Source organism: Capra hircus, chromosome 10, assembly GCF_001704415.2.
Source record: "Capra hircus breed San Clemente chromosome 10, ASM170441v1, whole genome shotgun sequence".
Taxonomy (NCBI): Eukaryota; Metazoa; Chordata; class Mammalia; order Artiodactyla; family Bovidae; genus Capra; species Capra hircus.
This window is the reverse complement of record NC_030817.1, coordinates 100,578,299-100,604,214: the sequence shown is the minus strand read 5'-3', so window position 1 is coordinate 100,604,214 and position 25,916 is coordinate 100,578,299. Positions and strand designations below refer to the sequence as shown.

The window sequence follows — 25,916 nt, the reverse complement described above, 5'->3', positions numbered from 1 at the left end:
AGGAAGGTCTGGGGGTTGAAGTGGATGGGAAATGTAATATTTTTAAGGACTGTCTTGAGGGTTGGAGAGGATGGGAAATTTGAGTGTGTCTTTCATCCTTTATGTGATGGAGGTCTGTCTACCAAAGAAAGAGAGAGAGAGTCTGACAGTGAATTTACACCTTCTGTGTCGACTTTAGACTGATCAGGGGAAATGACCACCCCACACTTCTGTAAAATCTTAACGTACCATTAGAAGTGCACAGCGCTGCCTTGTCTTGAACTTCTTAAATTTTGGAAAGTGGCTACTAGGAGGGAAGTTTCATGTTTTTTAATTCTGCTGCACAGTTGCTCAGGTGGCTTTTCCCGTTTCTTCTCTCCTGCCAGACCTGGGTCCTGTAGTTATCATCGCAGAGAGCTCGCTGGAAGGATGTTTGCTCTCTAGGCAAGATCTCCTCTGCTCGGTCTCCTCCCTTTTTTTCTCTTTCTGGCCCCGCCTCCTCCGCTTACCCCGTAGGCAGCAGCTAGACAGCTGTATTCAATCAGAAAACACTTACAACTCCAGACGATTCAAACGGGAAACTTCGCCGCGAAGTGCAGCGGCGCTCCCGCTCTCTCCAGCTTTCTTTCCTTCCCCGGAACCCGAGGCTCGGATCCTCCTCGGCCCGCCGCCCTGGTTTCTTCGGAAACTAGCCGAAGCCCTGCAGGGAACCGGATCCTGGCGGAGGTACCCTCCCGCCCGGTCATGGGGGGCGCCCAGACCTCGTAAGAGAGGCGAGGCGGCGCCGAGGGTGGCAGTGCCCGGGTCCCCGCGCCCGCCCTGCCGCTGCGGCAGCTGCGAGCGCGCCACACCGCCCAGCCTCCTGCAGCAACGGCTCGTCCGTGAAACGCGAGCCGGCTCCGTGCCTTCTAGGAGTGCCTGCATCCTTCGTTTGGGCTTCACCACTGTCCTGGGTGAAAATGGCTGTCTAGACTGAAATGTGCCAGAAGGGACCAAGCAGTGGATACCCAGCCTGCTAAGCAACTCGTCAGTTCCGAGACCTAGAGGAGGAGGAGCTCTCGCCTCTGAAAAGTGCAGTCATGAATTCTGGAGTTGCCATGAAATATGGAAACGACTCCTCGGCCGAGCTGAGTGAGGTAAGAAACAGCTGAGGTCAGGAGCTCTGGTTTCTTAGGCATTCGCTTTGCTACACCACCTCCCCCCGCTCCCCATCTCTCACTTCCCTACACGCCACCGCCTTGTGCTCCCAGTCTGGAGGCAGCGCAATTAAAGATTAATAGATTTTCTGGATCTTGTTTTAACTTGTTGTGCTACTCAGGAAATGAGCTGAACTGGCTTGATGTTTCGGTCTGAAAGGGGTGTCTTAGGAAACAAGCTCTCACCAAAGCGTTTTACTCCAAACGCTAAAGCGCTTTACTCTCCGTGGTCTGGGTCCCCGGTCCCTTCCCACCACCCTTCCTCCGGTGGCACGTACCACATTCGCTTTCGTAGTCGGCAAAATACACGAGGGTCCCAGCTGAGCTCAGTCTGACGGTAAGTAATTTGGTGAGGCCCGGGGGCTTGTTGGAGCTCGGAGCCTGCCACTGGCTCCCACGTGTGCTGCAATTCAGGCAAGGTGGTCTTTCCTCGGAGGAAACTAATGACCCGCGCTGGGAAGGGGAGTGGAGAGGAAACACATCAAAGCGACTTAGAACTTTATTTCCTGCCCGGGACTGGACTCCTGAGTCTTTGAGGCAAGCACATTTGCAATTCCGGGCTCCCGCAGTAACAAATCCGCTTGAGTGTTGGAGACCAGCTTTGAAATTAAAGCTTCATGAAACGGTATGCAAATATATGAGTGGTCAGATGCTGGAGGACACCTTTTTTGATGACTTTAGGGATGCGTCTGGCACACGCCAACCCCCACCCCCCATCTCCCAGGCTTTGAATACCTGGAAAGTGGTGATGGGAAACCTACAGAACGGGATGCTCAGAAGAGAGGAGGAAGTCTGTGTGATCTGCATCTACAGCAGGAGGCTTGGTGGCTGTGGATTTTCCTCTTAACATCCCTGAGCCATTTTGGGGCAAAACAGTCTGTGCTTCTTGAGTATGGCTGGAGAGAGCAAAGGGGAAGAAAAGGAACCAAGTAAATAACAGCCGGAAGGCAGACAGAGGTGATGTCAGATTACCAGCTGTGAAGGGAAAATGAAAGGATGGAGCCCTCTCTAGGGGTGAGGGCTGGTGTGGGGGAAGCCCAGGCGGTGTAGAAGGGGGAAATCTGAGGAGGTCCGAGGCCCGTATCCAGCAGGGAGGACAGGTGGCCCCTGCCTGCTGCTCTAAGTGTTTTGGTGCTGAGTTGTCCCAGCTCCCATTTGAAACAGCACTGTGAGAGGTTGGCCAAATGAGGTAAAGGCCTTTCTTAATCCCCATGGTTTTCCCTGTGATGTAGACGCTAAAAGTGAGGGCTTCACTTAAAAACGGGAGGTAGGGGAAGACGTTCAAAGACCCAAGTGATTTTTGCCAGTTTTACATGTGGGGAGAGGTTTCACATCTAAAGTAGAACCCACAACCCACTCCACTAATAGCACTGTTTAAGGAGAAGCCTTTGACGTGTCTTCGAAAGTCATTTAAGATAAGAAACCAAGATACTCACTGACTCAGAGAGCGAACTTATGGTTGCTGGGGGGAAGGGATAGTTAGAGTTTGGGATGGACATGTACACACTGCTGTAATTAAAATGGATAACCAATACGGACCTGCTGTGTAGCAGAGGGAACTCTGCCCAGTGTGATGTGGCAGCCTGGATGGGAGGGGAGTTTGGGGGAGAATGGATACATGCATATGTATGGTTGAGTCCCTTCCCTGTTCACCTGAAATTAACAGTCACAACATTGTTAATTGGCTGTACCCCAATACAAAATAGAAAGTTTAAAAAAAAATTAAGAAATCAGAGGCATGTATCTTGCACAATCTTTGCCAGGCCCTTCACATCATTTGTTTCTGTGTGGCAACTGTAAGTCTCTGTCACCCGAGAAGTGTTATTCAGGTACCTTTGTTTAAAAAATGAATCACAGGTTTAGGATGTAGGTGACTAGAATGCTGACGAGAGAGAAAGGAGGCTTGGATTGACTTGAATAGTATTGGCACAGTCAGTGAGTGCATTAGATGAGCCAAGAATACCTGTGAGACTCAAGTGGGCGGTGTAACGCTACATTATTTGCCTGGCTGTATCCACTCCTTAGGAGTTCCTTGGAAAACCCTGCGGCCACGTGAAAGCACTGAGGGTGCTTCGTGGCCCCTGCACTAGTTGGAGCAGTAGTAATAGAGCATTGTAGAACATAGTTTTGCTCCTAAGAAAGAAAACAAGTTTCTGTCCCAGCCGTGTCCTTCGCCACGTTCCCTCTCCTCTCCTTCCATGTCTGCTCATTTGCTTCTCGGCTGGGTCTAGTGACTTACTTGCCACTCTGTCCCCCCAATCTTGAGTTTCCCTGTAGATTAGTTGAAATGGGCTTTAAGAATAGTTTTATACACACACATATATATATTTAAATACTTTTTTTTTTTTTTTGGCTGTGCTGTACATCTTTCGGGGTTTTAGTTCCCTGACCAGGAATTGAACCTGTGCCCCTTGCAATGGAAGCGCAGAGTCCTTGACCACCAGAGAATTCCCCCATATTTTAAATCAGCGTATATGTAAAGAGAATTTGTAAGCAAAAGAGGGTTGTGTGAGTCATACCTTGTGGACCCTAAATCTCAGTTCACTTTATCATGGGCAGTATTTGTAGCAATTGCCTTCTCTATAGTATCCATGGAGCAGTATCCATATGGATCCATAGACTTGAATACAATTCAAGTGTATTTCTCATTAAGGTCCGTGATGTAAAGGAGGGTTTCCCATTTTCATTGTAATTTTTCTCTTAAACACTGATTTTGCTTTAATGTCTTAGTGGGCAGAGTCACCATTCTCTTTTATTAAGACCTACTCGTTGGTGACATAGCTCTTGTTGCCCAGGAGCCTCAAAGCTGTATGGAGGTCGCCTTGGGGTCAGATTGAGCCTGATGCTCACGAGGCATTTCAGGGGCAGGAAGAGTAGCGATATTGCCTTGCCTTATCCTGGGTATCATGAACAAGACGCTGTCTCATTGGTGTTGACTTGAGAGCTCAGCCCTTCTACAAGTGTTCTCTAGCCACCAGTCTTTGCCTCTTATACGATATTTTTGACAACGATGCTGTAACATTCTAAACAAGGGGGAGTGACTGAAATTAGTTTCTTGTTGTCATTTGCTGGTCCTGTTGGTGACAGCAGCTAGCTTGGTCCCCACTGGCCTTTGCCTGCAGTGCCTCAGGAATGCTTGGGTGCAAGAGAGGCAGGAGGCGTGTGGATGTGAAGGATTCTTGATCAGGAGACCCAGCTGGGTACTGGGCATGAGGACTTTAAAAATGGAAAAACAGGAAGTTCATGAATGTGTTCCTTCTGTGTCTTTATTTTAAACAATAGCTGTTTAAGATTCTGTGACGTAATAATAAGAGACAGTAAAATTATCTCTATACTGATGACCACGAATGATTTTATCAGGTCTAAACACTTTAACCAAAGTGAACTAATCCTGTCATTGACAACAACACAACGAAAGGAAAAGTTGAGAAGCGTGAGTTGGCTGTTCTTTTTTCTTGTCTATTGGCTCTCCTTATCAGACTGTTTTTCTTTTCCTAACACGAAGTTAAGGAAGGACTTCAACACCAGACAAATTTAAAAGTACTTAGAAAATTAAATGTTTGACTTTCAGGTCCTCTCCCCCATGATCAGGAAGCTGAATAAACACACTTTCAGCAGCATTAAAATAAATTCTCCCAAACCTCATCAAGGAAAGGCTGCTGAATCTTCTTCCTCATTGCCGAGCGTTTTCTGTCAGCAATTAGTTCTCTTTGTCTTGGTTAAAACCTGTGGGACCAGTATGTAGTTGAACCTTATTTCACTGTCGTAATCACATTTTTTGGTTCTTAGAATTATTCAGACCTCGGAAAGATGTCTTGAGGTACAGCGTTATAAGGGTAATGACTTGAATTTATCTTCACAGGATAGCAGTGGACTGGATCTGCTTGCCTGATAGACAGCTGCCTGTTTATGTAGCAAACTTAAATTTTGTCTTTAAGGGTTTGTTCTTCTTTGGCAGTGATTAAAACCTCCTGTCCAAAGCAATCAGTGTATATTCTTTGCTTTTTAAACATCAAGCAATGAATAGGTAAAATTCTCCTATCACTATTTACTTTGAAACCTTAGTTGCCCTAAAAGAAATCATATGTCCCTTAACCCTGTCCTTCTTTCTTTATTCAAATCCTCTTTCATAAGAGTATTCCACTCCTGAATGTAGGTTATAGAGGCGACTCCTTGTGCTTTCACCGTCCACTTGTTGTGTAGCTACTGAAACCCATATTTTTATTGGTACTCTAATTAAGAAGTGGATTTGTACAGGAGAAAATTGTTCTCTAGATGAGATAATCATACAAGATAATCCAAGTGGCTATCTCACAGATGTACTTACTCTACATCATCAAGTTTACAAAATATCACGATTGGAAGATCTCCTGATGTGCCCACACCCTTTTCTTCTTTCTTACGCCTCTGTCCTTTTGGAATCACGCTTCATTGTAATGAGTTGTCTACTGTCTGTCTTAGACGCAAATCATTAGCATCAGAATAGCAGTGTCACAGAGACTGTGCACACAGTAGGCGTTGAACAAACGTTAATGAATGCCCTGCCTCTTCTCTCTCTCTTCCCTTTTCATAAACATAGAATTTGAACAACCGATTTGAGCGCTTGGTCTGAGGATTTTTTTTTTGGCTGTCCATGGCTGTGTAACAAACTGCTCCCCCCCCCTCAAATTTAAAGGCTTGAAATACCTATCTTACTTGTGATTTTGCAGTTTGGGGCAGAGGTGGAGGTGGTTGGACTTGTGTCTGTGACTGCAGCTACATAATCCACCTCCAAAATGGCTTAATAACGTGGCTGGCCAGTGTGTGTTGGCTGTGGGCTGAGAGGTCACCTCACTTCTCTCCTACCTGGGCCTGCCCATGCGCTGCTTGGGTTTCCTCTCAGCATGGCAGCTAGGTTCCCAGGAGGGAGTGAAAGCTGCCAATTCTTTTAAAATGTAGGACTGAAATTGGTAAGAGTCACATCTGTATTCTGTTGGTTAGAACAGCTGTATGCTTAGCCCAGATTCAGAGGGGTGAAGAAAGAGATCCCACCTCTTCAAGGGGGTTTGATAAAGCATTTGCAACCATTTTTAATCTAGTACAGAAGTCACAAAACAAGAGCCATGCCTAAAACCCTGATCTCCTAATTCCCAATGGCTGGCAATAACTTTTGCTGTTTTGTTTTGTGTTTTTAGCCATTAATTTGCTGGTTTGTATGGATAACACTTTCTAAGCATTTTCTAGGTATTCACTTGCTTAATTAACAAAAACCCTATGACATACTTTCTATGATGTCCATGTTACAGATAGAGAAATTAAGACATAAGAGATGAAAACCCTTATGAAGAGTATACAGATCATGAATGGTGGGTCAAACTTTGAGGCCAGTTGGTCTTTCTCCAGAATCTACCATTCCTCTAGTGGTTCTTTTTGTTAGTTTCTATTATTACTCTCAGCTTTTCATCCTATTTTCCTAGGAGGGAGTATCCTATTTAATAAGCCTGTTTAACTTGATTTGTATTGTAACCTCTATGCAATACCCAGATAAATTTTTTTGACAAGAATGAAATGAGTATGCTCATTGCCTTCACCTTCAAGTAGCTGAAGAATTCTAGACACTGATTTTCAAGAGCACTAAAAGGAGATTTATTGATAAAGAGTCTTCAGCCAAGAAGGCCTTCCTTCTGTCCCCACTGAAACTGAAGGAAAATGAGGCCGTGTGACCTCTACCCTGCAGCCCGTGTGCCCTGAGGCATTGGAGGAATTCGTGCTGCAATATGTGAGGTGCCCGAATGAGAATGAGATGTCCTCTGTGACAAAGATTAGGGTTCTCTCACCCCTGCAGGTGGGGCTCTAGATTTCTGCTGATGCTGCTGCTGCTGCTAAGTCGCTTCAGTCGTGTCCGACTCTGTGGACCCCATAGACGGCAGCCCACCAGGCTCCCCTGTCCCTGGGATTCTCCGGGCAAGAACACTGGAGTGGGTTGCCATTTCCTTCTCCAATGCGTGAAAGTGAAAAGTGAAAGTGAAGTCGCTCAGTTGTGTCCAACTCTTAGCGACCCCATGGACTGCAGCCCACCAGACTTCTACTACAGTTGGCTAAATCACTGGGGGCCTGCCGAGCCCTGAGGTTGATTAAAAAGAAAAAGCCGATGAGGTGGACAGCCCCGGCTGCGGCAGGCAGCTGCTGCTGCTGCTGGGTCCTGGGGTGGCGTGTGCTGAGAGGGCCAGAGAGACAGTGAGCGGAGCCCAGCGGGAGGCACGCGTCATGAGTCGTGGCTGGCCCAGGCGGCGGTCAGGAAACACGGGAGGGAGGTCCGTCAGAGACCAGGCAGGCGATCGGAACTTGAGACGGCCCCAGACCTGAACGCAGAGTGAGAACCTTGATTCTGAGGAAGGCCTTTGTCCAGGCAGGAAGTTTGAAAATCAGTCCCAAGACTTTTCACCTTAATGACTTCTTTAGAGGACTGTGGTTAGGAGGTTTGAGGTGCCAGGACTTTGAGAGGGGCACACATCCAAAGCAGGGAGTATGATGGAGACACTCACCAAGTAAACTCAAGGTGCTATTTTAATAGCTGCTTGAGGCGAATTTACCCGGCACACGTCATGTGGAAGGCGTCCTCCCACAGCCAGGCTGTAACTAGAAAATAAAAGCTGCCTTTACAGAAAGATTAAGAAGTTGGTGATGAAAAAAGATTTGAAATTTAGGTTTTGATCCAAAGAGTCAAACTTTAGGAAACCAAGATTACATTTTTAGTAATCTCTAGATTCTGGGAAAGAGATTTATGTTAGCGAGCTTATAGAATTAGACAAGCTAAAAAAAGACCCAGAAAATTGATTGTAGTCAGGATGTAGATTTTTATATCAGCAGGGGGGTGGCATGGCAGAGATAAGTTATTGGCAATTATATTCTCACCTCCCCTAAACGCACCTGAATTCCTGCTGCTGCTGCTGCTGCTAAGTCGCTTCAGTCGTGGCCAACTCTGTGCGACCCCATAGACGGCAGCCCACCAGGCTCCCCCGTCCCTGGGATTCTCCAGGCAGTGGCCGGCCAACTTTTATTCTTGAAAGAAACAGGAAGAGAATAACCTGGATTATACAGATAAAGAGAAGTTCAATTTATAGAGTAAATATTTACTGGGATCACAGAGCTGTCCTCTCTTTCTATCAAATACCCCTTTTCTCTTGCTGAACAGAAGCAGCCAACATTAACACAAAAGGGAAAGAGAACACCTGTTTGACAGTTTGCATTATCATAAGGAATGACTGAGGTTATAAAGCACTGTTTATGTAAATCTTTCTGTATATCTTTGAAACACAGCAGAGGAAATTACACTTCGAGACAATTTAGGCAAAAAAAAAAAAAAAATCTCAGGCATTCAGTTCAGTTCAGTCGCTCAGTCGTGTCCGACTCTTTGCGACCCCTATGAACCGCAGCACATCAGGCCTCCCCGTCCATCACAACTCCCGAAGTCCACCCAAACCCATGTCCATCGAGTCAGTGATGTCATCCAACCATCTCGTCCTCTGTCAGTACCTTCTCCTCCTGCCCCCAATCCCTCCCAGCATCAGGGTCTTTTCCAATGAGTCAACTCTTCGCATGAGGTGGCCAAAGTATTGAAGTTTCAGCTTCAACATCAGTCCTTCCAGTGAACACCAAGGACTGATCTCCTTTAGGATGGACTGGTTGGATCTCCTTGCAGTCCAAGGGACTCTCAAGAGTCTTCTCCAACACCACACTTCAAAAGCATCAATTCTTCGATGCTCAGCTTTCTTTATAGTCCAACTCTCACATCCATACATGACTACTAGAAAAACCATAGCCTTGACTAGACGGACCTTGGTTGGCAAAGTAATGTCGCTGCTTTTGAATATGCTGTCTAGGTTGGTCATAACTTTCCTTTCAAGGAGTAAGCAACTTTTAATTTCATGGCTGCAGTCACCATCTGCAGTGATTTTGGAGCCCCCCAAAATAAAGTTTGACACTGTTTCCACTGTTTCCCCATCTATTTGCAATGAAGTGATGGGGCCAGATGCCATGATCTTAGTTTTCTGGATGTTGAGCTTTAAGCCAACTTTTCCACTCTCCTCTTCCACTTTCAAGAGGCTCTTTAGTTCTTCTTCACTTTCTGCCATAAGGGTGGTGTCACCTGCATAGCTGAGGTTATTGATCTTTCTCCTGGCAATCTTGATTCCAGCTTGTGCTTCCTCCATTCTCGGACATTGGCAGCTGGTGATTCTACTTGCCATACAAAAAGCTGTAAGTTAAGGGTTGTTAACTTTGTAAAGAGCAATCAAAATCTGTTGGGCTGAAAGAGTTGTATGGTGGAGCTACTCCATGCTTTGGTTGGTGGGACATTGTGAGGTAGCGTACTTGTCAGGAGATTTGGTTGGTTCTTGGAACACGTGCCGGGACATATAGGACCTGAGATGGAAATGCACTCATAAGCCAAAGGCGGTGATGTTCTGAGAACAAAAAGCTTCATGAAGCCTCAGTGTGTGCAGGCACATCAGTGAACGACTCCAGCTGGATTTGTGAGAAATACTGAAGCAATTGTCAAAGGAAGAATGCCACCATGGATAAAGATTGCCCAGCAATCAGAAAAGCAGTGGATCCGCTGGTTGGTTGCACGGTGAGAGTGGGGTAATGGCTTGTCCCTGTTTCCTATGGGTTGTGTTGACTTGTTCATAGAATACATGGCATGCTTGCAGGGACTTCTTGCTCCTGCCCGGGTCCTTCTCAGCCTCCCAGGTTAGTCATTCTTTCCTCATCTGTGTTCAGAATATCTACTTTATCCATAACCTCCCTGGGAGACCATGCGATCTTTGAAAGCAGGCACAGAGTGAAACCCATCACAGTATTGCCAGCACCTCGTCAATATGTGACTCAGGGCATCCACAGGCTTCGTATTTACTTGTTGGACCAGAGAGCAGTTACTTCATAGTGGGACAGATGTGTTGGATTGACCACTCCTGTATTTTGGTTAAAGGACACATGTTAAAAGCTTTCGTTTGATCATTATTACTCTAACACTCTTTATTCCTAGCTCATTTTTCCATTCAACAAACATTGTCTGCCTTCTCTCTGCCAGGTGCTGTTTTTCAGTGTGGGGTTACAGAAACGAAACAGATGCAGTCCCTGTTTTAATGAATATTACATTCCAGCGGCAAACAGACAGCATGCATGACAGATACATCCAGTGGTGATGCACAGGAGGAAGGAAGAGTGAAGGAGGGAGGGATGCTATTATGTGGTCAAGAAGACCTGTCTGTGGCAATCTGTGAACCGAGACCTGAAGGCAAGGAGGATGGAGTCATGCAAAGATGATAAGGACTGTTTCGGGCAGTGGGACAAATAAAGGTCAAGATCAGGGGCCAGAGTGTGCATGGTATGTGTCAGCAAGGAGATGTGCCTCAGAGTGCAGTGAGCAAGGGGAGAGTGGAAGGAGGTGAGGTCAGGAAAGATAGTTCTGGTGAGATCACCTGTTTCTTTGTAGACTTTGAAGAAGAATCTGGGTTTCTCTGAAGTCTTTTGAAAATACGCCTGAATTGATTTTTTAAAAATCCTTCTTATGTGTGTATGTGTTCTTTTGAGGGGCTAGGGGCAGGATGATGTCCTCAGGAACAGGAGGAGCTAGCAATGAAAGGCCGGGAATGTTGTGTCCCAAAAGCCAATTAAAAGAAACTGTTCTCAAAAAAGGTAGAGTGATGGGTCAGATGCTTCCCCTTTTGTTTCCTTCACTCTCTTAAAGCCTTTGCATATGTCCAGACTTTCAAATGGTGTCATTTTCTCCAAGCAGAAATTGTTGTATGCACTAAAATAAACTATAGTATTTTCGAACATCCTCAGAGTATGTGAGTATGCTTTTACCTTGAGAGGAATGATTTAAAGGACTAAGTGATGTGAACACTGGCCAAGAATGATTTGAAAACTGCCTTCCCTTCCTTGATGGATGGTTCAGTGTTGATGGATGCTGATATATAGAGTATATCTGAATTAGGAAAACTGAGCTCTGTTTTCCGTTGTCACTTGGACCAGTTTCCTTCCACTATTTAAGATCACTTGACTTGACTTTTTTATGAACTTTCATATTAGTTTATTGACTTATAATTAATATAGCTCCAAGGAGCCTGGAATGTTGACACTTTTTTCCTTTTGAAAAGCATAGCTATTTAGCCATCAGATCATGACCAGAAAGTTGCCAGGTAAGCCTGAAATTAGACAAAGGAGATGTTTCTGTTGGGTGGCGCCATTAAGAACTTCTTTGATTTGCATTTTGTTTTATCTAAGCTATTTGCATGATTGATTAGGAAGCTGAGGCATGAAGGCTGGTTAGTGGTAGAGCGGAAGTGTAGAAACCAGATATTTTTTCCCCTTAACTCCCAGGGATAATTTTTCCTCTTCTGCCTCAACTTCCTCAGTTTCTATATCACAGGATTTGTTTTAAAGTATGTGTTTTATAATAATCGTCTGCAATTTATTTTAAGAGGTGAAAGTCTAATTCTTCGGTATTCTCATCTCCATATGGCATTACTACTAAATCACACTATTAAAATAATTGGAAATTTTTATTTTTAGTTCTAAGTATGATTTTGCCGTATATTGTAGTAGTCCACACTCCATGGGTTTTTATTGGTCAACTGCGTTGGGGTCTACCAGGTAAGAAATCCAGAAGAGCAGTATGTTCTGTTTGGGGGAATAGCTGTCTGACTGGTTTGCCAGTTGCTGTCTGTTGATAGTGCAGGATTTAGTCAATCATTCTAGCCTTTTTTTAAAATTAGTGAAATATAAATCACATACAATTAACAGTCTTAACCATTTTAAGGGTACTGTTCTGTGGCATTAAGTACATTCATATTATTGTACAACCTTCATAACCATCTGTCTCCAGCGCTTCTTCACCTTCTCCAACTGAAACTCTATGCCCATCAAACACTCCCCATTTCCTTCCTCTCCCTGATAACTACCATTTTACTTTGTGCCCCTCTGAATTTGACTCGTCTTGATGCCTTGAGTTTCATAAAATATTTATTCCTTCGTGATTGGTTTGTTCCCCTTAGCATAATGTCTTCTAGGTTCATTGATACTGTAGCACGTGTCAGAACATCCTTTTTATGACTGAATGATAATCTACTGTTGAGTTCAGTTGCTCAGCCATGTCTGACTCTTTGCAACCCCGTGGACTGCAGCATGCCAGGCCTCCCTGTCCATCACCAACTCTCAGAGCTTGTTGAAATTCATGTCCATTGAATCAGTGATGCCATCCAACCATCTCATCCTCTGTCGTCCCCATCTCCTCCTGTCTTCAACCTTTCCCAGGATCAGGGTCTTTTCCAGTGAGTTAGCTCTTCACATTAGGTGGCCAAAGTACTGGAGTTTCAGCTTCAACATCAGTCCTTCCAATGAATATTCAGGACTGATTTCCTTAGGATTGACTGGTTGGATCTCCTTGCAGTCCAAGGGACCCACAAGAGTCTTCTCCAACACCACAGTTCAAAAGCATCAATTCTTTGGCACTTAGCTTTCGTTATAGTCCAACTCTCACATCCATACATGACTACTGGAAAAAACATAGGTTTGACTAGACGGACCTTTGTTGGCAAAGTAATGTCTCTGCTTTTTAATATGATGTCTATGTTGGTCATAGCTTTTCTTCCAAGGAGTAAGTAGCTTTTAATTTCATGGCTGCAGTCACCATCTGCAGTAATTTTAGAGCCCAGAAAAATAAAGTCTGTTACTGTTTCCACTGTTTGCCCATCTATTTGTCATGTTATGTTTGGTTTATCCATTCATTTTTCAATGGACACTTGGGTTGCCTCTACTTCATGGCTATTGTGAAAAATTCTATGATGCCTGTGGGTATTCAAATATCTGTTGGACTCCTTGTTTTCACTTCATTTGGGTACATTCCCAGAAGTAGGATTGCTAGAACATGTGTGAACTCTGTGTTTCACTTTGGGGGGAATGGCCATACCATTTTAGAGGCTGCTCCACTTTACATCATTCCCACCAGCAATGCAGAGATTCCAACTTCTTCACATCCTTGCCAACACTTCTTTTCCATTTTATTTTGCTTTTTAAATAATAGCCATCATAATGGGTATGAAGTGTCAGTTACTTGTGGTTCCTCTTTTTATTTCCCTAATGATTACTGATGTTGAGCATCTTTTCACGTGCTTATTGGCCCTATCTTTGTCAGAGAAATCTCTGTTCAAGTCTGCCGTCATTTGTTTGATCAAATTATACAGGAAGTTTTTTGTTGTTGCACAGTAAGAGTGCTTCATGTATTTGGACATCAGTTCTCTATTCCTCTTCTCCTTTGTCCACGTCTGCGTTTTCTCTGTGGTTGGAGCTTTGCACAGCCTCTGGCTTCTTGATATTTCCAGATGGAGTTACTGTGAGTGTAAAATGAGGCATGAACACATACACTGCTTCTGCACGGAAAACAGATGGGCTCACTCAAGCCCAGGAGACTCCTTCCTCTACGATGTCCAGGAATAAGTAACTCCCTGGTGCATCGTGAGGCCAGTGCTCCTTTCTCGAGCCGACACCCAGCACCTCTCGCCCTGCTGCTGTATATATGCAGACTAGGTTATCTCAAGCAGCGTTAGGCACCAGAGTTAGCAGTTATGTTCACGGCACTTGAAGAGTTAGGCTGCTCCACTGACATGCAGTGATTTCACAGTATTTAAGGAAGATTTTTTAGGAGAGGGCTTTAGCAAGAGGGGCCTGTGGAGAGTAGTCAGGAAGTCTGAGGCTTGTCTGTTAGATTAGATAACCGTTACTTTATTTCTTGGTGCTGTGAATCTAATCCTGGTTAAACCAAAATCTAATTTATTTTCATGCTTGATTGGGAGCACTTTTGATTAAGTATTTGGATGAGAGTGAGCATGGGCTCAGAGCACTGTGGGAAGGAAGTAGTCCAGGGCTGCTCTGCTGGGGCTGATTATTAATCAGGGGTTAGTAGTGAGGAGGGGAAAGTAGGTGAGTTGGACCCCAGGACAGGAGTTTTGACTTCTAGTGGGTAGATTTAAACTAAAGTTGGGATCACCTTTTTTCAGGATGCTTTGATGTACTCAGAGATCAGAAGGCAGGTTGCCTTCTGGTGTGATTAATAGAGTGACTTTTCAGACTGTTTCTCCTTTGGGGCTTCTGAGATGCTGATGGAAATGCTGTTTGGACATACATGGTTTATAATTAAGGCCAAAGAAAGTGTCTGATATGATGGAACTGCCTTCAAGCCCTTTAATTCCCTCAGTGTTGGAGATAGGTCACCCTTCTTATTTGGCATAAAAGTCCCAGCCAGCAATGAGGACATCTTGGGATCAGGGTAATATGTTGAATGACCGAGAGAAAAGTCTCTTTATTCGTCAACTTCTTTACTAACTTCTCTGGGCCAAGTCACTTGATTCATCACCTCAGTTTGTCCATCTGCAAAACTGTGTGGTGAAGCTGTGTGCTCTGAAATCACAGCTCTGCCAGTTCCTAGCTAGGCGATCTGGAGTCAGTTGCTTTTCTGGGCTGCACACTCTTGATTATAAAATAGTGAAAATTCACCTTGGTGAAGACCAGTGACGTAACCTATGTAGTGCTTATCAAAGTGCCCGATAAATACTAGTAGTTAGCTCTCGTAGTATTATTTTTATTATTTTGCTACTATAAACAGAACATTTGTAGCTGCGGTGGTAAGTGAGCACTAAAATTTTTAGAAAAATTTTTAAAAGAAGTTCTTAAGTGGAGACAGACTTGTCATGAAGACAATATCCAAGAAAAGCGTTTCACAGCCTGCTAATGTTTGCTGGACTTCAATGCCAACAGCTCATTATCTGGGAAAATGTTTTTCCAAATATTGGCAAAAGAAAGGTATTTCCTTTTTTGGATTTACGGAGTCAGAATGTTAATGAGCTAGCAAGTGGCAGTACTAATCAGTTAAAAACATTTTTTTTTTTTTTTTTGGCTGTGCCACACAGCCTGTGGGATCTTGGTTCCCCAACCTGGGATCAAACCCAGGCCCACTGCATTGGAAGCATAGAGTCTTAACCACCGGACTGCCAGGGATGTCCCTACTAATTACTTTTAAAAGGTTAGTGTGTTTATCACTTTTATTTCATTTGTTCTAATTTTGTCCCAGCTATAGTGCCATCAAGTCCTCTTTGTGCCCAGGACTGACCTTAAGATGCCCATCCTAGTTGGTGATAGAACACGGGAGAGGGAAAGCCAGCCAGTCAGTGCCCACGCCCGGGATAAGCGTGTGGCACAGAGAAACAGACGATGTGCAGGTGTTGCTATTGCTTGGCTTCTCCTTTCATGGAGACCCGGTTTCATCAGCGGTGCACACCTCGTGGAGCCCCTTTTAAGCTGTGATCTGTTTACTGAAAGAAGGTTGCTGCCATGTGGGTGGGAGCTTTGCCTCGAAGCAACAGATGGGGGAGGCTCCTCTGCCAAAGGAGGGGCCCTTGGTAAGCGGGTTTGAGAGGACTCGAGGTGTGCCCGCAGCAGCGAAGTCTATCTCTGTTGCTGTGTACAGCTAACTTTTTCAATTTGAAAGAATTTTCTAAAAGCTTCTTGATGGAGGTTTTGGCTCATGGTCAGAAAGGAGGAAATGGTGGCAGATTCTCTCGGGTTCTGAAGTTGTGAAACAGTTTGATCGTTGGCTGAAGAGGGATATGCTTGAGGGCAACGGGAAGGGACCGAGCACGAGACAGTGACCTTAACCCTGGGCTCTCACATCTCACTTTCTGGTTGTGAAGTTTTGCATTCCTTGAACTTGCATCTCCGGCTCATCTCCGAGAATGTTCTTCCAAGGGATATTATTCATCCCTGTGACTTGAGCTACCACCTCGAAGCTGTGGCCTCACAAGTCTGTAACACTCCACCCAGATCAATTTGAATACCTGACAGGTAAAAGGAGAAGAGCAGGTCTTGCGTAATACAAGAGCTTCCTGCTGTCAGTGTTCGTCCTCCGCGCCGCCCTCTCTCACACAGCCATGCCAGCCTCTAGAGGCCTTTGTCGGCTCCCAGTCAGTGGGCTGTCAGGTACTGCATGCCATCTGGCAATGCTACTGAGCCCTTAGCGCTCTGTCATCTGACCTTGTCACCTGTTTCTCTGTCTCAGGTGCTTACCTGGTGCAGGAGTGGCCAGTGACTGAAGAAATGCATTCTTCTCAGCCCATTATTGCATTGTGGTTGGCAGGACACATGATCGTTACAAATGATGAACAGAGTAAAAAGAAAAAACTAAAGAAAGAGAAAGTACACAAAGGCAACTACTTTCATACCAATTACTTCATCAGCTACCACCAGGTCCCCACTCGCTGACGCTGGATCTGTGTCACACATCCCTCCACCTCCTTCTGAAAGCAAACACTGGGCCTTTAGGGACCCACCCAGTATTACCAGGGTTGGAGATCTTTGTTTGCAGCTGAGGCTCGTGGGGGTATCTGGGCCAACTCTGAGTATTCTCTCTTAGAAAGAGACGAGATCAGAGTGTAAGCTGTTTGGAATCAGGTCCTAGTCGTGAGATGGTGGGAGTAGCTCCAGGAGCTAGAATTAGATCGTGCTAGTGTATTAGAAATGGTCAATACGAAGGAGGGCAATGCAGATATTTCGTTGGAACACTTCAAGTGAAGCAATATGGTACAAAATTACTTCTGTTTCATCTTGCAAATATCCCCTCCGTTTATGCGTATCATCTTCTGCAGAATTTCCTTCAGTGGAAATGGAAAATTTATGTGAAGGGCAGAGGTGAAGCTTGGCCTCCAGATTGAGTGGGGTTATAATGGTGAAGCAGACGCTAAAGAATCTGCCTGCAATGCAGGAAGCCCAGGTTCCATCCCTGGGTCGGGAAGATCCCCTGGAGAAGGAAATGGCAACCCACTCCAGTATTCTTTCCTGGAGAATCCCATGGACAGAGGAGCCTGACAGGCTACAATCCATGGGGTCGCCAAGAGTTGGACACGACTGAGCGACTAACACTTCACTTCACTTCATGTGTATCAAAGGCCTAATCTATACTTTTAAAAACTGTTGCCTTCAGTACAGCCAAATTCAACACGGTAATTGTTTTGATATTCAAAAGCATCCTGCTAGAGATATGATTTTATTTTTTTAGAGAGTATTGTTCACTGATGCTCTGATTAACGTAAAATTGTTAGAAATCATGAGAATGATTAACTTAAGGCATTAAACTTAATGCCTTTAGCCTTAGCAAAGTTCCCTTCCAAAATAGAAATGAATATGTAGTATTTAAGGGTGAGTGCATGGAGAATAATTCTATATGTAATTGTGCCCTACATGCAGAAAGACATCTTGGAAAAGTAGGAAAGTTCCTGCAGTTAATCTTCAGCATTCATTTGCAAGTGACAGGAATATGTTAATTGCTTTTCTTAGGTGAATGATTCTTAGTCTGGTGGGAATGATAAAGATTTCGATTCATTCCACTAATTTAGGTTTTTAAAAATTACCAGTGTTCATCAGTTGTGGTATAGAGCTAATAAGGGATTCCAATGAGGTCTGGGTTACTGGGTAGATTTCATTCAAAGTGTGACTGCAGTAATCCTCAGTGGCAGAATTACATTTTCATCAAATCAGCCTGTGGTGCTTTGGGTGACTGAGTGCCCTGAACCACTGGTGCTTTTGTGGGCTGGATGGGAAGACTGGAGCATATTATGCTATGAAATGGTGAGGCTGATGCAGTGTCTTGTAAATACTGCTGAGCACAGCAGTTGGAATTGAGAAGTTAGTATGATCAGTTATGTGGAGAGCTCTGAAGTTTATGACTTATGTAAGAAATTAACCTTTTCATTGTTCTTCTGACTGCCAAAGAGCCAGGGTAAAGACTGATGGGATTTTCTCTTTACACTTCTGCCTTTTTTCCCCAGGTAGATTGAGGAAAAAATTTTAATTGCTTAAAAAAATACCCTAACAATAATTAGTAGGAAGAGCATCACTTAAGAAAAAACACATAACACTGTAAATTTCTGGACAGCATAAACCAGATTATGTAGTAGTAAAAATGAAGGCAGTTACATAGAGTATTCAGAAATAGCACTCAGAAGTGCTAAGAATTTTGCACGCATTTTATTTACTTTTTACTGTCATTTTGGCCATGCCACAGACCGTGTGGGATCTTAGTTCCCTGGCCAGGGATTGAACCCAAGCCCCCAACAGTGGAAGCATGGAGTGGTAACCACTGGACTGCCAGGGAAGTCCCTGGGTACATTTTTAAAATGTCATTTCCCTGCTTATGAGCCTGCATTTTAGGGTACAGCTCCTTAGCCCCTGTTGGCCTCTCCAGCTATATTTGGCTACTTGTCACCCTCACATTCTGACCTCTAGCCAACTCAACTACTTGAAGTACCTTCAAGGTGGCTGGTTGTCTCTTGACCCCAGAACTTCAAGTTCATTTGTCCTCTTCCAGTACACTATCCATAGCCTCCACCTTTGCTTATGTACCTCTTGTTCTTCTCATAGGACTTAGTTTGTGTTAGTTCCCTTGAAAGTCTTCCCTGACATCCCCACTCTGGTCTAGATTCCATCCTCTATGACGCCCTGATAGCACTGGGCATTTCTGCACTATAGCACTTAATACACTGTTCAGGGCTACAGACTTATCATTTCTACCAGAGTGCCTGCTGTCCAGCATTGATCACTAGCACTTGTTTAGCATCCAGCCCTCAACATTCCCTTCTGAGCGCATGACCTTCTTTAAACTGCAGTTCCTGTGACAAAGGTCCCATCTTTAGGGGCGTTTGGAAGCTCAGAAGGATTAAGGGTCTGGCCCAAGATTATCCATCTAGTAGGTGGCAAGGCCAAGTTTAAACCTGGGTCTTGATTCCAGAAGTTCCTGCTGTTTGCACAGTGCCTAGTCATGGTTTCTAGAACTGGCATCTCTAAGATTTGGGTTGCTGGGTGGGTTGGTAGATTGCTGGGAAGGAGCAGCACTGGGGGGGCGATGTCCAGGCTTCTGAGAGGACTATGCTTCCTCAGTCGGTAAACAGTCTGTGGAAAGACCTCTCCCACAATGTGGGAGACCTGGGTTCAATCCCTGGATCAGGAAGATCCCCTGGAGAAGGAATGGCAACCCACTCCAGTATTGCCTGGAGAATTCCATGGACAGAGGAGCCTGATTGCTACAGTTCATGGGGTCACAAAGAGTCAGACACGACTGAGTGACTAACACTATGCTAACAAGAAAGACTGGAGATTTCATGTAAAATCCAATTTGTGATGAGTCTGGACTTAGGCATGCCAAATTTGAGTTGCCTGTTGGTCATCTAAGTGGAAATGTGCTGCTAGCAGGCTGTGGGCTAATAAGGCTCAGAAAGAGGTCATTTGGGAATCTTTTGGTCTTCATCGCTGTTTACTTACATTGCAGATGAGTTGATGACTGATGCTGCAATCATTGTCTGTTCCAGCCTTCACAATAGATGCCTCCGCTTATGTCCCACATAAATGAGGAGTTGCATGAAGCAACCAAACGGTACCATGCCTACTCCAGTGCGAATCAAAGTACCACAGTCTTTGCCTGCTAGCATTTTCTGTGTATATAATATATACACATGTTTATGGTTCAAAATCTGCCTTTATAACTGAAACTGGTTGTGCTTTTAAAGTCACAGTTTTTAACAAAAAATATTTAAGAAAAATCCAGTTAGTTCATGATATGACGTGAGCATGCCTACCTTTGATTCCTCCTTAAGAAAGGGCAGGGTAGGGGCTATGTGGGTATGATCACAAACGTAGTGCATGTAAATACAAAATTTGGAAAAGAAATCAGTAAAAAAAAAATCTTGTAATTATCAGGTAATGTTTTGGTATGTTCTCGTGGTTAGTAATAATTTTTTAAAGGGATTATACTTGAGTTTCACAGTATTATATCTTTATTTCCTCGAATTTCTCTTGATATATTTCTTAAAAAAAAAACGCTTGAATTTTATTAACTCTAGTAGTCCATATTGTATGCCATAATAGCTATTGAAGAAATATTTAGGGTTTCAATTCTCTGCTCATAGAAATAATGCACCTATATAACTGTGTTTTCTTACATATTTAAGGCAGATAGGGAGAGGAAAGAGAAAGAAAGAAATGTGAGGGAATGAAGGAAATGAGCGGTGTTTTATGCAGAGTTGGTATTTGGTGTTAAAGAAGAAAAAACAAGGTATCTTGAGATCCTAGGGCGATCTTTGTAAAATAATGTAAAGACTGAAAAGGCCAATTAAAAAACAAATACACTGGCTAAAATAAATTGGGACCATCTGTTGTTCCACTTTGTCCCGTTCACATAGTCTTCTGCCCGCTGCTTATTTAAGAATGCCTTTAAAGTGGTGATGGAGGGCTGCCGGGCATCAGATGGCATGAGGGCAGGAGTGCAGAGACAGCCAGGCTGCTGGGCAGCTCCCTGCTGGGTAGCCTTGGGGCCAGCCTAACTGGCCACTGTGGCCTTGACCTTCTGAGCCATCAAGGTGCGGGGGATGGGAAAGGATGAGTTATCCTGCCTTTTATTTTTAACCACCAATGAAATTTTAAAATGGTTTATTTAAAAAGAATATTTCACCTGAACATCTAATAATGTTCCTTTCTTGTATGTATGTTGATATTATCTTTCTCTGCATGATCTCATATTAACCTGTTGTCACAAAGTCTTCCATGAACCAGTCTAATTGTAGGAAGCTCAGTCCCTGAGGCCCAGTGGAGTCCTTTTTAATCACAGGAGCTGCTGAATTTTATTTTCTGACTGAGTGTGACCATTATGAATTGCTAGGGTTTTCTCTGTGTTGATGGTGACTTCCTATAAATAACAACAAAATGATTACTTGAAAATCCTTAAATAGAGCTATGTTGCAAGTCTACAGTTAAAGCCTTTATTTATAAATTTTTGTTTAAAGTGGATGTGACCAAAATGCTAATCTAGAGCAACATTTAACCTACTGGCTTGGTGGCCCCTGCTATGTAATCAGTTTCACTCTTGTAATTGGAGTAACTATTTTGGCAGAATGGAGGAGAGTCCACTTGTAGCTTTGGGGTGTCTTTGGTGTTTTTGTTTGTTTCAGTTTTTCTTTTAAGGAGTTCATGAATCCAGTGGCCCACCCTGGAGGCTTTGGTTGCTGGGATGGCCTTAGGTGTTGCTGCTTTCAGATAGTGACGGGTAGATCCCAAGCTGTGTGAGTGAAACCCCCTGTCCCCCTTCTCTGGAAGGCTGAAAGCCAAGCTGGGAATCCAGGCAGGGCAGGGGCAGGGAGGTGTCAGAGCCCAGTTTCTTGCCCAGAGATGTCATTGATTGCGGACATATTTTCTGAATCTAAGATGTAACATTCATTCAGAAATGAGTGTTTATGAAAACAGACTTGATGGTGGGAACTTGTATGACTAAAACCTTCACACATAGTGATTTCAATAGTCCATTATTCAGCCCGTCAAAAGATTGTAGTGGAAACTTGACTAATGATTGGAAATAGCTGTCAGTGTGCTCATCTGACCTTAGTCTCATTAGCCTTCAAAAGTGCCTTTAGTCCCAATTGAATGATCCCATAACCAACGAGCACCTACGGAACAGCACAGGGAACTCCGCTCAGCGTTCTGTGGCGGCTGGATGAGGGCGGGGTTTGTGGGAGGATGGGTGCATGCGTGTGTACGCCGTGGTCCCTTTGCTGTCCACCCGAAACTGTCACAACATTGTTATCACCTATTTCCCAACGCAAAATAAAAAAAAATTTTAAAGGATCCCAGCTTAGCACAGATGCTTCTCTTCTGGTTTCCCCCTTTCCTCGGAAGAAGTTGGTTTCCTAAGAATTACACCATTCTTAGCAAAGTGGAAGAAGAAACTGACCAGTTTCTAATGCAGGGAATCTGATTTACGCTCCACTGTAATCACTGCTACCTGTTGGGACAAGCATGGAAGGAAGGAACTGGGTATTGTCTAATAGTGTGATTGAACTAAGTCCTGATGATGTACTGCTCTTCAGTGACCTTCTGGAAGCCCCCCACACAGCTTCATACGGCCGTGGATGTACCATATTCAGCAATTCATGGGTGCCAGGCACGCCGGCGTTTCTCTGCACAGACGCAAACCCTGTTTCTCTCCTCTGTATGTCAGTGGTACAGATGAACCTGGAGGGCAGCCCATTAGGAGTGGAACTTAGGAACATAACATGATAGGCCGAACTGGGAGTCTGAAGAAAAGAAACAGGGAACAGAGCATATTTCATGGAGGAGGGATCCGTTAGCCTGTCCACCCTGCCTATGACTTTCTTTCATCATCCAGTTGATTGTCATGGAGGAGGAGATTCCCGATCTTTATTGCCATGGCCATTTGCAGTTTTTTACTTAATCCAATTTAATCATGAAAATGCCCTTATTTGGTCCAGCTGACTCTGCTTGGCACCGCCTCATGCCTACTCTCTATCCCTCTTTTCTAAAAATCCTGTTGCGTTTAGTTTCTACAAGCACATAATAAGTGCTTTAAAATGTAGCTTCATCCTGTTTCTCAAGCTTAACTTTCTCCTCCCCTGCAAGCTTCTAAGTCCTGGGAGTGGCTGGCCCCTGCGTGTGCTCTTCCTACTGGCCTCCTGTAATACCTACTTCAAGATGAGAAAATCAAAGAAGAGCCAATTGACAAAGACCCTGTGTGTTGAAGGCATGACTCAGAATAAAGCAGGGAATCCCTGGCTCTCAGCTTTGTGTAAACTTCCCAAGATCTCCTTGTTCATCTACAGAGCTTTCTCTGCAGGCAGCTGTTAGAAAACCCCGAGGGAGTCAGAAATCTCTCTGCTCCCCTTATATCACGTGCTGTAGCTGATGATGGAACTTTGCCAGAAAAAGGAAGGGATGTACATTCTGGCACTCCTACTGTTTGCTAGGAACTGGACATTGATTTGGTCATTGGTAATTAATTAATATCCTGATTTTGGAAGGAATTGTGTGTTTCTCTTTCTACTCCAAAAGGTTGTCCGGTGTTACTCGCAGCTCCTCAGGTACTATTCTGCTAAGTAGAATAGATTAAGTGTTTCTTTCATTTTCCTTTCTATTATCATAGTATTGGGAAGTCTCTCTCCTTCGTTCATTAATGTTTTCACATCCTTGAAGTAGTAATTTGTATAAACAATTCCTTGCTCCATTTCCTGTTGCTGGGAGCCCCAAGACTCACCTGCCACCTTGTCCGTATTACTACATTTTAGTGATTTCTGTATCACGTACCCACATGATAGTCCGTGGTTTTATCAGTTTGATATTGAAAACTCAAATGAATAAAGGACAACAGAACAAAAGAAACCTAGTCAGATATGATAGGAGAGTAATGTCCCTTACTTCATTCATTGAAGTTTCTTTGCAATCCGTGTATTATCATATTCATTTTTAAAGAATAATAGTTGCTGTATTTTGTTGAAAGAATAGGGTCATAAATTCCAAGAAGCTAATTATATTTTGTTACTTATGTTGCTTGAATCCTAATAAGCATTTTCCTCTTGCTAGCTTAGCAGTTGGAAAACGAAATGTATCTTAACATGGACAAGAGTACCCTGGTAATTAGAAATTACTGAGAAAGGAATAATGATATTTTATTATTAAAAGTTTTCTGACTGAGCATGGTAGGGCCTGATTTTAAAATGAAGAAAGAAATGAAATTGTTTCTTTATTTTTTATGTAGGTCTGCCAGAAAAAAGGGAGAAGAATTAAGGAGAACATATCAACCTGATTGTATTTGTATGCTCTTCCAAGATTTTAAAAAGGGAAGAAAAGAGAAAACACTATAGACATGATGGGTGTGAAATTTAAAAATCACAAGTAGAGAAAATATGGTCATAGCCCTGGGCTTACAGTATTAAATAGAAATTATATTCTTGGCTCATCTTTGGGTGCTTACTGTGTGCCTGTCATGATGAGGAACCTCTTGATACAGGGAGGTTAAAAAACTAACCCAAGGTCACAGAGTAAGTGACAGAGCCTCAGCTATCTAAATCTTGACATAGTTTTCTTTGGTGAAACGGAAGATTAAAAAAGAAAAACAAGAGGAAGATAAAATATATGTGAGCTAAAGGTGGTCAAGCTCCAGTTTTTAATGCAGAGAATTGAGTTTGAAGTTCAGTCATCTCTGATTATGCAAATATTCTTACTCATTTGAGTTTCTGTGGAGATAATTGTCTCTCTGACTGCTCAGGAATTTCAGTGCCGACACCTTCATAGTCCTGAGCAAACTGGGATGGTTGGTCACCTTACTTCTGATGTTGATACCAAGTTTTTTTTTAATTTTGCAGTAGGAAATTTTTTTACTAAAGCAAAGCTGACTGATCATTAGAACCACCTTATAGTTTTTTCTTGATAAGCTAAGTCTCTTGCCTGTGTTGTTATCTGTCTTCCACTTAAGATTTGAGTCTGGAGACCATCGCTGTGATCACAATACTTAACACTTAACTTGTGAACCTAATGTTAATGTTCCAGGTACGTGGCAGAAGAAGTGACAATTGTGTCATTGTTAGTGACGGGGAGACTGAGTGGAGAAGCACACTTCTCATGGCCAGGGGAGTCCATAACATCTGAGTCCACAGCGCTGCATCCCTGAGTCTCTGCTCAGAAATGCAAACAAAGGCCTCTTGATAAAACATTTCCATATCTTAAAGTAAACATACTTGATCATTTAAGTAGTCCTGCTGCAAAGACTTTGTTAAATTGCTTAGTTAGGCTAGACTAATTGATAGAACATTTACTGAAGCAGATATTGTTATGCTCAGCAAACTGGTGATTTTCTCCAAGGGGAGATTAAATTAAACTCATATATATCAATTTTTTATTTGTATATTTGTTTTTCTTTTGCAGGGAAATTTGAGAGGTAAAGTGAAAAAGTTACCTTTCTGTCAAAGGTTTTTCTTAAACATCTATTTTTGTAGTATTGGGGCCCTTTCATTGAAAAAAGTAGATGCACACGACTCAGGTGGTAAGGAATCTGCCTACAATGCAGGAGACCTGGGTTTGATCCTTGGGTCAGGAAGATCCCCTGGAGAAGGAAATGGCAACCCACTCCAGTATTGTTGCCTTGGAAATCCCATGGACAGAGGAGCCTGGTGGGCCCCAGTCCATGGGGTCGCAGAGAGTCCGACACAAAACTTCCTTTTGTACGCAGGTACTTGGAAGTTAGCATGGATGGAAATTAGGGATATAACTCGGGTCACATGGAATTTGGTATTGGTATTTCTATTTCTCAGCTTTCTAAGCAGGGGCCTTGTTACCATATTCTCTAGTTCTTCTAAGTTCAGTTCAGTCGCTCAGTTGTGTCCAATTCTTTGTGACCCCATGGACTGCAGATGCCAGGCCTCCCTGTCCATCACCAACTCCCAGAGCTTGTTGAAATTCATGTCCATAGAGTCAATGATGCCATCCAACCATCTCATCCTCTGTCGTCCCCTTCTCGTGCCTTCAACCTTTCCCAATATCAGGGTCTTTTTCAATCTTTCCCAGCATCAGGGTATTTTCCAATGAGCTAGTTCTTCACATCAGGTGGCCAGAGTATTGGAGTTTCAGCTTCAGCATCAGTCCTTCCAATGAATACTCAGGACTGACTTCCTTTAGGATGGACTGGTTGGATCTCCTTGCAGTCCAAGGGACTCTCAAGAGTCTTCTCCAACACCACAGTCCAAAAGGATCAATTCTTTGGTGCTCTGCTTTTGTTATAGTCCAGCTCTCACATCCATACATGACTACTGGAAAAAGCAAGCTTTGACTAGACGGACCTTTGTTGGCAAAGTAATGTCTCTGCTTTTTAATATGCTG

The 25,916-nt window shown here is 43.7% G+C and overlaps 1 protein-coding gene across 1 annotated transcript in view; it reads left to right on the top strand.

Annotated features, from left to right (window-relative positions):
- MCC (mutated in colorectal cancers) overlaps positions 838-25,916 on the top strand; it is a 310,469-nt gene continuing 285,390 nt past the window's right edge. Inside the window, exon 1 of the mRNA XM_018053750.1 lies at positions 838-1,115. Coding sequence (XP_017909239.1) covers positions 1,059-1,115 — 57 coding nt within the window. The 5' untranslated portion in view covers positions 838-1,058. The remainder of the gene's footprint in view (positions 1,116-25,916) is intronic.